Genomic DNA, 12,052 nt, shown 5'->3' on the forward strand with positions numbered 1-12,052 from the left:
CGACGCCAGACGGAAGGGCAGTATTAAGTGCAAATGTTTTATATCACTTACAATTTTCAATATGTTGCCAAACAGTTCAGCCGCTTACACTTATAAACTGGACCACAGAACTCAATGGCTTTTTATTATTTTGCATTCCATTTGTGGATTTTTAAAAGCTGTTTCAGATTAATACACACTCACTCACTGAAACGAATGCACTCATTTAATATTAATTTCCAATACCGGTAACTATAATGATGATATTTGTATGTTCAGAAGATGGTTCAGTACGTTTCATTATATTCTCATTATATATTATACACATTTCTGGATCTGTTTTCTTTTTCTTTCTCTTCCTGGTGGGCGGGTAGATAGTTGAGGTAGTTGTATGACTCCTCTATATTAAAAAACAACAACACGAAACACATTATGATGGTATAGTATTTCTAGAGTGTGTAGATGCTTTCAACGGCGTGACTCTAAGAACTTAATTAATATAAGATAAAACCTATTACGAACAGCTCTTGTTGAAATAGAAAACCTATTTTTCATTTCGATTTCGATTCTAATACACGAGCCACCATACCTGACAATACCTGAGAGCGTATGATTATGTCGTGTGACACCTCGGCATTATTGGCGTCCCATTAATAAAACATAGAGTGAAAAGCTCTCTAATCTTAACCCTATTGTAAATATTGTGTATCTGAACCCAATCTAAGATCATGTATGGAGGAATTGTTAAATCGTTGTTTGTATGCTTATTGAACTTCAAACATCGCAAAACGTGATCTCAATACGCAGAATAATTTCGTGACTTTTGTTGGTGCTTTCGTGCGATTGTTTTCGCATGAAATGGTATTTAGTGGAAATGCTTAGCAACGGCATAAACAGTAATAATGTTATATATAAATATACAGAAGGTCTGTTCTATCAGATATTGCGCTGCTGACTCTGTTTACCCGCATGTCTGACATATTGTTTTATTCACAAAGACCCGCACGAGGGGGGTTCTTTCTCTCGGTATTGATCGATTCTATAATTACTCTACTCTAATAGAAAGGAACCACTGATTTGCTGCGACACGTTTTATGCAGACAGTTTGATTAAACATATAAATTTTCCAGCAGCTATATATTTTGTCATATAAAAAAAATCAACTCGCGCAAATCTTCAAGGTGGAATATAATATTTTCATACTGATTAATCTGTAGTCCTTCCCTGTGACTGAGGCAGATTCGGATATAACAAGAGGTTCTGGAATAATACTTTAAAAACCTGGGTCCAACTTCTCTGGTTGTGAAAACCCCCCAGAAAACAAGCAAATGTGAGCGCAAAGAGAAAATTAACAAAAATCAAGAAGCATACGTAAAACTCAAAACCACTGTGGTTAAAAAGGTGCATTCAAAAATAACTAATAACACAAATAATACAAAGGGGAAAGTACACAATACCCTTCATACTTCTTCATCAGCAACAATGGAACAGAGAGTGGAACATGGGGACAATATGAGAAGTAGATTCTTGAAAATGAAGGATATATTTATGGCGCTGTTTGTTCGTCTGCTTCTCTTCATCCACTCGGTGTTGGCGTACTGGCGCGTGGAGTCCACTGGGCGGTATGGACAGAGTTGGTGGTTCCTCCTGCTCCTGGTGCTGCAGCTTCTGGAGGCTGGTTACACGGTCATCAGAAGAAAAGGAGTGGAAAACGAGTGGTGAGTCAACCAAACTGTTCAGAGTCTGCTGCCTTAAAAATTGTGTGTTGCAACAGGGAACATGTTGAATTTAATTTTTGAATTGGGGTAGGTGGGGTGTTTGTGTGTGTGTGTGTATATATATATATATATATATATATATATATATATATATATATATATACTACTCAAAAGAATTTAAGGGTCAAAAATTTATAACCAAATAAGTTTCAGAGTGTATTAGATTGATGATGTAAACTACACCAAAAATTTAATTTATTGTTCCATATTTACAAAAAAACACAAATAAACGTCACTGTATACAAGAAAGTCACATGACATGCTGTCAAAGTTGAAGGTTGTCAAACATGGATTTTACACATTAGAACATTCGTTTAATAGTGTGTGAATCCACCCCTGGCGCGAATACACTCGACACATCGTTGCCTCATGCTGTTGATCAGACGTCTGAAGAACTCTTGGGGAATGGCCTGCCACTCTGCCATAAGAAGTTGACCCAGATCATGAAGGTTGGCCGGAGGGGCATGGTTATCCCGAACTCTCCTGCCTAATTCGTCCCAGGCGTGCTCTACTGGGGCCAAGTCAGGCGAATATGCTGGCCAATCCATCCTGACGATACCTTGTTGTCTGAGAAAGTCCGTTACCACCCTGGCGCGGTGGGGTCTGGCATTGTCATCATGCAGAACTGCCCCGCCGCCAATCTGCTGAAGGCCTGGGAGAACCAACGGCCGGATAATCTCATTCAGATAGCGGATTCCATTCAGATTGCCATCCACCACATAGAGGGGGGTCCTGTGGTGGATAGAGATGCCGCCCCACACCATGACGCTGCCACCACCGAACCGGTGACGTTGTCTAACGTTAACGTCAGCGAAGCGCTCCCCAGGACGTCTGTAGACACGAACCCGACCGTCGTTGAACTGGAGACTAAACCTGGACTCATCAGTGAACATCACTTGACCCCACTGAACACGTTGCCACCGCAGATGAAGCGTGCACCAGTGACGTCTGGCCGTTCTGTGACGTGGTAGGAGTGGTGGTCGAACAGCCTGGCGACGGCAGCGTAGATTATTGACTCTCAGACGTATGGTTTGATCAGACACTCGAGTTCCAGTCGCAGTCCGCAGATTGTTACGTAATCGGCGTGCAGTGGTTGTGCGTTGACGTAGAGCCATATTGGTGATGTAGCGGTCCTCTCTATTTGTAGTGCTTCGGGGTCTTCCCGAACGTGGACGATTTCGAACAGAATTCGTTGCTTGGTACCGTTGTCACAGTCGGCCAACGACACTCTGACTGACACCAAGTCTCAGAGCAACATTTCTTTGCGTATTGCCATCCTGAAGCCAAGCAATAGCCCTTACTCGATCTTCGATAGTCAGTTGAAGTCGCACCATTGTCGAATTTGGAGTGTGCACCGTACACGAACGCAAGCTCCAATTATACGGAAATTCAGCATTGGGAACATGGAATACACGTGCAAAGCGTGCAAATGAAGCGCTTTGTGAAAAAGCAAGTTATGGGCACTTAGCAGACCTTTCGCTTTCGCCCTAATTTACGTGCAAATGTAAGCATGTTTTCGCCATTATAACTAGTCGACCGTGTCAATGACAGTGGATTTTAATTCATTTATGGGTTGCTTAGACCCACTTTCGTCAAAATGGAACAATACCATGCGTGACGTTATGGTCTAGCTAATATAATTGACATTCAGAAAATAATGTCGAAAATATCGTCTGACCCTTAAATTCTTTTGAGTAGTATATATATATATATATATATATATATATATATGTGTGTGTGTGTGTGTGTGTGTGTGTGTGTGTGTGTGCGTGCGTGCGTGCCTGTGTTTGTGAGAGAGAGAGGGGTGGTGGGGGAGACTGCTGTCCATTTGAACATGTTTTCGACTAGGGTCTAAAATAATTTTGTTTTGTAGGGAACATGTCTGGAAATTTGTTTTTAGGTAAGATGTTCTCTTTTTCCCCCCACTTTTTTCTTTTTTTTTTCTTTTGTATATTTGTTTACTACATTCTATTTACACCTACGGGTCTAAATAAAATGGTATGTATGTACTCTTTTTTACCTACAAATTAATTTTAAAATACTAAAAAAAAAAAAAACCCACACACATCTAAAAATAAATCAGGGTCGGACTTATTTCCAAGGTAGGGTTTGGTTATCGGAAACACCCTTTTTTAGGCATAACACTAGCATAAATTACGTAGTAAGTACAATTTCTTGTTTACAATATTATACCAGAGCTTTTTTAAGGACTAATATTACGTACGAAATACAATTTCTTGTTTAGAATATTATAATAGAGCTTTTTAACGACTAATATTACGTACGAAATAATTTTTTCTTTACAATATTGTAATAGAGCTTTTTTCAATTATTAATATTACGTACGAAATACAATTTGTTGTTTAGAATATTATAATAGAGCTTATTTACCGACTAATATTACGTACGAAATATACTTTCTTCATTATAATATTAGTACGTGTATTGTGGAGGTAGAAAACGTAAGAGAAGAGCAAAGGCAGATATTAGATTGGATGGTAAAGATATTATAAAGACGGGGCGGGACGTAGCCCAATGGTAAAGCGCTCGCCTGATGCGCGGTTGGTCTGGAATCTATCCCCATCGGCGGGCCCACTGCGGGCAATTTCTCGTTCCAACCTGATGTATCAAGGGCCGTGGTATGTGCTATCCGGTATGTGGGATGGTGAAAATAAAAGATCCCTTACTACTAATGGAAAAATGTAGCGGGTTTCCTCTCTGAGACTATATGTCAAAATTACCAAATGTTTGACATCCAATAGATAAATCATCTAGTGGTGTCGATCCCCGTCGGCAGGCTAGTTCCCGTTCCAGCCAATGCACCCTTACTGGTATATCAAAGGCCGTGGTATGTGCTATCCTGTACGTGGGATGGTGCATATAAAAGATCCCTTGCTAGTAATGGGAAAATGTAGCGGGTTTCCTCTGTAAAGTCCAATATAGACTGGATGCGGCGCGTGCGTGCGAACCGACTGTTGTGGCTGATGTGGCTGATGCGTCTGGTGCGTCTGACGCTTGTGTTTTGGACATGTATATCCTAACCGGCCTCGGTGGCGCAGTGGTTAAGCCATAGGACTACAGTCTGGTAGGTACAGGGTTCGCAGTTCTTAAGGGCTCAATGTGTAGGTGTAAGACCACTGCACCCTCTTCTGTCTCACTAACCATCTAACAGCTAACCCACTGCTTGAACCGTATTTGAATATAAGCACGAAAATAAGTTGAAATACAATTAATGAAATGTATATCATATCCGATTCGTCTGTGGGGCCAATGGGCTATTTCTCGTTCCAGCCAATGCTCCACAACTGGTGTAACAAAGGCCGTGGTGTGTACTATCCTGTTTGTGAGATGGTGCATATAAAATATCCCTTGTTGCTAATCGAAAAGAGTAGCCCATGAAGTGGCGACAGCGGGTTTCATAGATCTCAATATGTGTGTGGTCCTTAACCATATGTCCGACGCCATATATCCGTAAAATAAAAAATGTGTTGCGTGCGTCGTTTTATAAAACATTTCCTTCTTTCATATACGACTATTTATTACTATATATTGTATCTTTTCAGGTTTTGTGTTTGCTATTTGTGTTATCTAGCAAGCATTGTACCGGCCATTATAATGTTGGAGATAGATAGACTAATACGTCTCGACCAGGGAAACAAGTCGCAACCAGGGTCACTTTCAACCATTCCAGAGGTAAATAATTATATACACAACGAAGTTAATTAATATAGTTTTGACATTTTGTTGTTAAATATGATTTAAAAAAAAAAAATACAGCTGCTTCCGTTGTAAGCTGTTGACATTGTAGCATGTTCTGACATTTAATTATTTAAACAACAATTTAGACGAACATTTTTTATTTCGACTTATTTTCGTGCTTATATTCAATTAAGGTTCAAGCAAGGTGTCCTGGGCACACACCTCAGATTTCTGGGCTGTCTGTCAAGGACATGACAGTGGGTTTGTTGTAAGTGGTTAGTGAGAAAGAAGAGGGTGTAGTGACCATTTTTTATTTCAACTTATTTCCGTGCTTATATCCAATTAAGATCCAAGCATGCTGTCCTAGGCACACACACCTCAGCTTTCTGGGTTGTCTGTCTAGGACAGTGGGTTAGATGTAGGTGGTTAGTGAGAGAGAAGATGGTATAGTGGCCTTACACCTACCCATCGAGTCGTTAAAAGCCGCTCTGGGTGGGAGCCGGTACCGGGCTGCGAACCCAGTACCTACCAACCTTATGTCCGATGGCTTAACCACGACACCATCGACGGATGTAGACCGAACAGCATGACAAGTATTGTTATGAACCAACGTGTATTTAATCCTAGCCGAATCGGTAGTTTTCTAAATGCACGAGCACCTACCGTGTGAAAGACGTTTGCATGTATCGCAGGTTAAACTTTCATTGAAAAGTTGTTTAGAAGCAATCTGTGATAAACACTTGTTCAAATAATATGACACTTTCAAATAATTACCAAATTTCTACTACCCATTAGCTAAACTTATGATATATATGATATATGATGAAACACGTGGATAATATAATAATTTAAAGCATTTCAATAATTACATAGATACCTAAGCTCACAATACACCGACCTTGTTTAAAATTATTGATTACGAAATACGATTTTCACCAGATATATGAAGTTTAGTGTGGAAGTGGCTTGTGGGGGTTTACATGTTTGTTTGTTTTTTGTTGTTTTTTGTGACTTTAGTGTATTTTTGACCTGGGGTATCGTTAAACATTCATTCATTCATTCATTATTGTGATTTTCTTTTTGATAAAATTTTATACTTCTAAACAGGACTTTCATCACATCTGGTTTTTACCTTAATATAATAATAATAATAATAATAATAATAATAATAATTTAAAACAAAAATCATTGTTCATATAATTACATAATAAATATATAGCATTTTTTCAAATAGTATTTTATTTTTGGAATATATTTACGAATTGAATTTAATGTTTTCCATTTTATCCAAAGACACATGCACCAGCACGCTGCATGGAAGCCGTTCATACTTTAAATACTTAAAAGTCCCAATTCTGGGTATATTTTAAAGGGACATTCCCGAGTTTGCTGCATTGTAAGATGTTTCCGACTAACAAAATATTTCTACGATTAAACGTTCATATTAAATATATTGTCTTGTTTGGAATATCAGTGTCTGTATATCCAATGTGTTTCTGGTCGTCTTAATATTTGTAAGAAGCCCAAACTGGATTTCGTCTTTAAATAATTTCGTACGTACGAAAAAATATGTTTTAGGAAATAAAGTGAAATTTAACCTAGTACAAATATTAGAACGATCAGAAACACGTTTAATATACAGCCACTAATATTTTATGCAGAAAAATACATTTGATATGTAATTACACTCGTTAAAAAGTCTATGTTAGTCGATAACATCTTAAAACTTGTAGCAAACTCAGGAATGTCCCTTTAAAATAATGTCACGATTATTCCCCATAAACACTCCATGACATAGCTGACCGTTCACAGTTGTGAGTAATCTGAGTTACGTGCAAATACTGTTTTCGTCATATCGACCTTCTGAGTGTGAGCGGTTCTGACATATGTATTACTACATTGTAAATTAAAATGATGAAAATGAGTGTTGATGGTGAAAACACGAGAATTAATAAAGCTGTAGTTGTGCAAGGGTAGCAGTGCAAGCTATCACAAAAGGCGCGTACAGTATTTTGGACGGGCTTGCAAGTATTCAAAACTATATAAACAAGCAATACTCGCCTACAACGCCAGCCGACAAAGATATTACTCGTCCTCCACTAAGAATAAATAAATGTATAAACAAGCAATACTCACCTACAACGCCAGCCGACAAATATATTACTTGTCCTCTGCTAACAATAAATAAATGTATAAACAAGCAATAGTCGCCTACAACGCCAGTCGACAAAGATATTACTTGTCCTCTGCTAACAATAAATAAATGTATAAACAAGCAATAGTCGCCTACAACGCCAGTCGACAATGATATTACTTGTCCTCCACTAACAATAAATAAATGTATAAACAAGCAATACCCGCCTACAACGCCAGTCGACAATGATATTACTTGTCCTCCACTAACAATAAATAAATGTATAAACAAGCAATACTCGCCTACAACGCCAGCCGACAAATATATTACTTGTCCTCTGCTAACAATAAATAAATGTATAAACAAGCAATAGTCGCCTACAACGCCAGTCGACAAAGATATTATTTGTCCTCCACTAACAATAAATAAATGTATAAACAAGCAATACCCGCCTACAACGCCAGTCGACAATGATATTACTTGTCCTCCACTAACAATAAATAAATGTATAAACAAGCAATACTCGCCTACAACGCCAGCCGACAAATATATTACTTGTCCTCTGCTAACAATAAATAAATGTATAAACAAGCAATAGTCGCCTACAACGCCAGTCGACAAAGATATTACTTGTCCTCCACTAACAATAAATAAATGTATAAACAAGCAATACCCGCCTACAACGCCAGTCGACAATGATATTACTTGTCCTCCACTAAGAATAAATAAATGTATAAACAAGCAATACTCGCCTACAACGCCAGCCGACAAATATATTACTTGTCCTCTGCTAACAATAAATAAATGTATAAACAAGCAATAGTCGCCTACAACGCCAGTCGACAAAGATATTACTTGTCCTCTGCTAACAATAAATAAATGTATAAACAAGCAATAGTCGCCTACAACGCCAGTCGACAATGATATTACTTGTCCTCCACTAACAATAAATAAATGTATAAACAAGCAATATTCGCCTACAACACCAGCCGAAAAAGACATTATTTGTCCTCCATTAACAATAAATAAATGTAATGTATTCATCGGATGAACATTGGATTTCTTGAGGCACTTCATAATTAGGGATTGCACACCCCTAGCATACTCCGAATACTTCTACTGAATCCGCGCCTGTATTGTTTGTAATAGTAAAATATGTCAAATAATGGGGAAATGAGACGAGCTTTAAGTGGGGATATGCTTCAAAATTGTTCTAATTTGATTTCAGTTCAACTTATTTTCCAATTAAGGTTCAAGCACGCTGTCCTGGGCACGCATCTCAATTATCTGGGCTGTCTGTTCAGGACAGTGGGTTAGTTGTTAGTGATTACTGACAGAGAAGAGGGTGTAGTTGTCTTACCCATACCCACTGAGTCGTTAAAACTCGCTCCGGGTGGAACCCAATACCTACCAGCCTTATGTCCGATAGCTTAACCACGATACCACCGAGGCCTGTGTTGTTCAAATAATGTTTGTTTTTTCGCACAGAAGTTCAAATAGTAAACAAGTATATTCTTGTTTGTAATTTCTTTATTTGCTTAGTGATAAATATTAAATAAACTCTGAATATTTCTCATTTGATTGCAGTTAAATGTTCATCTTACTCTGAATTCACAAATCTGGGTCTCCATCCTCGAGCAACTGATGCTGTTTCTGATGGTCCTGGGAAGACTCCTGCTGCCAAGGGGCAAACTGTCGCGCGACCAGCTCTCTCAGCTCTTGTTCGTCTACATCGGCATGGCTTCTGACGTCACGGACCTCTTCCAGCTGTTCAACGAACGTAACGTGAGGAAGGACAAACCGCTGACGTACAGCATCTTCGCTGTCTGGACAGTCAGCCTCTTACTCTTCACTGTTGTCCTCACGGCATCCATGAGCCCCAAAAAGAGCAGAGTGGCGCCCAGCAGGAACTGCGGGGAAGGTGGCGAAACCAGCAGATGCGCCGTCCTGCGTATGTTTTTCGAAACTGAGATCTGGAGTATTGTGCTGACGTTCCTGTTTCAGGACGGTCCGTTCCTGTGCGTGCGTCTGGTGGCGATAATTAAACACCGTCTCCTCAACTACACCGTCATCTTCTTCGCCAGCAAAAACGTGTTCGTCACCTTGCTGTTGATGTACAGGTTATACGTCTTGTGTTTCGCAGAGCGGCCGGAGCCCAAACAGGAGGATGAACAAGCGCCTGACAGAAGCTGCTCTGAAACCGGTTCCAGTACCTAGCCATTGTAACCAGAGCATCTCAGAACGCGGCGCTAGATTCGACAAGTCATAACAGAACATCTCTAAACCCATCGCTAGCTCTTACACTCTGGTTTTATTTCGATTACTTGTACAAGAGAACATCTCCAAATCTATTCTAATTCCCACCTGCCCTATATGAGAACATTTTCCAAACTCAGCACCAGTTTCCAGAGCGGCCGGATCCGAAACAGGAGGATGTACAAGCGCTTGCTAGCTCTCTTGTAGGGCTAATTGGAACCAGGCCTGGTTCTTATAAAACTTTTAAGAGTCTAGACTGAAAACTCTAATAGAGGTTGAGACGCCAATATCATGACAACGCCGTACGTGTGTGACGTCATTAGAGATTGAGTCTGGACATGGTTTGGAAATGTTATCTTATGAAGTAACTCGACTGAAAGTGTACAAACGCCTGACAGCTCTCGTATAGGGATAATTCGAAACAGAAACCAGGATATTTTAAATGCATTTAAAGGGACATTCCCGAGTTTGCACCATTGTAAGCTGTTTCCGACTAATAAAATATTTCTACGATTAAACTTACATATTAAATATATTTTCTTGTTTAGAATATCAATGTCTGTATATTCAATGTCTTAATATTTGTAAGAAGCCCAAACTGGATTTTGTACGTACGTACGAAAAAATATATTTTAGGAAATATAATGAAATTTAACCTAGTACAAATATTATAACGATCGGAAACATGTTTAATATACAGCCACTAATATATTATGCAGAAAAATATATTTGATATGTAATTACAATCGTTAAAAAGTCTCTGTTAGTCGATAACATCTTAAATACTGCAGCAAACTCAGTAATGTCCCTTTAACAGGGAACGATGTGCTAGTTGTGTATACATCGGTGATGTTTCAACATATAATAGTTATGAACCTCATTTTCAGTCGAGTTACATAATAAGATAACATTTCCAAACCCTGTTGTAGTTCCAATTAGCCCTGTAAGAGAACATCCCCCCAAAAACTGCAACAACTAGGCCTAGAGCCTTTTAACGACAACCATTACACAGCAAACACAATTTCCTGTTTAGAATAACAGTTTCTGCATTTCCACAGATCGTTCGTTGCAGCCAGTGGTATATCAGAGGCCGTGGTATGTGCTATCATGTCTATGGGATGGTGCATATAAAAGATCCCTTGCCAGTCGTCCTCATAAACGTACGAGACAGGGGGGAGGAGGTGCAAAACTGCCCCCCCCCCCCCTCAGTGCTGGAGACAAATTTCAAATTTGGTAAAAAAATTATAGATATTCGGGCAAAATGTGTTAACCTGAGACCTTTTCACCATGTATTTCCATCATTCTATTCTCAAAATTAGATGTAATCTATGTAAAAATGTTTGGTAGTAATGCTAATATGATTTTTTTTCCCCCCATATTCTGATGTTGATCATCACTTTATTTGCATTACCATAGTTTGACACCCAATAGCCGATGTATTTTTCGTGCTGGGGTGTCGTTAAACATTCATTCATTCATTCCCCCATATTCTGGCATTTTCGTTTTATTCGAGGAAAAATAGCCTGCCCCCCCCCCCTACATAAAATGGGAGCCCGTACGGCTATAATCGTCCTACTGTTGGTAGTATCCCAAACTGTGTGTGATGTGTAGTCGGAAACGTTTTACAGTGACAGCAAATTTGAGACATAAAAGGCCGCAGTATGTGAATGAATACAAACGATCAGTCGGTTTTTCAGTCTTACCAATTGTAACCACGTGGTCTGTTAAACAGGCATGTCACATTTTCCTTGTTCGATGGTTCATTTAATTGTTGTTTGTTTCTTGTTTGATTAGGTATCAACTTGATTATATCCCGAGGGTCCAACACGCAATAATTTTAAGCTTAAAGGGACATTCCCGAGTTTGCTGCACTTTTTAAGATTTTATCGACTAACAGAGACACTTTTTGACGACTGTAATTACATATCAGATATATTTTTCTGCATAAAATATTAGTGGCTGTATATTAAACGTGTTTCTGATCGATCTAATATTTGTACTAGGTTAAATTTCATTTTATTTCCTAAAAATTATTTTTTCGTACGTACGAAATTATTTGAAGACAAAATCCAGTTTGGGCGTCTTACAAATATTAAGACAACCAGAAATACATCGAATATACAGACACTGATATTCTAAATAAGAAAATATATTTATTATGTGAGTTTAATCGTAGAAATATTTTATTAGTGGGAAACCGCTTACA

At 38.8% G+C, this 12,052-nt stretch overlaps 1 protein-coding gene across 1 annotated transcript; it reads left to right on the plus strand.

Annotated features, from left to right (window-relative positions):
• The first annotated feature begins 1,461 nt into the window (after positions 1–1,461).
• LOC121379595 (transmembrane protein 26-like) lies at positions 1,462–9,900 on the plus strand. Its single transcript, XM_041508243.1, has 3 exons — positions 1,462–1,697; positions 5,321–5,450; positions 9,178–9,900. Exons 1-3 carry the CDS (start codon positions 1,462–1,464, stop codon positions 9,805–9,807), a joined length of 996 nt encoding a protein of 331 aa, XP_041364177.1. The 3' UTR covers positions 9,808–9,900.
• The last annotated feature ends 2,152 nt before the right edge of the window (positions 9,901–12,052 follow it).

The sequence above is a fragment of the Gigantopelta aegis genome, chromosome 8 (assembly GCF_016097555.1).
Source record: "Gigantopelta aegis isolate Gae_Host chromosome 8, Gae_host_genome, whole genome shotgun sequence".
In the NCBI taxonomy this organism is placed as follows: domain Eukaryota; kingdom Metazoa; phylum Mollusca; class Gastropoda; order Neomphalida; family Peltospiridae; genus Gigantopelta; species Gigantopelta aegis.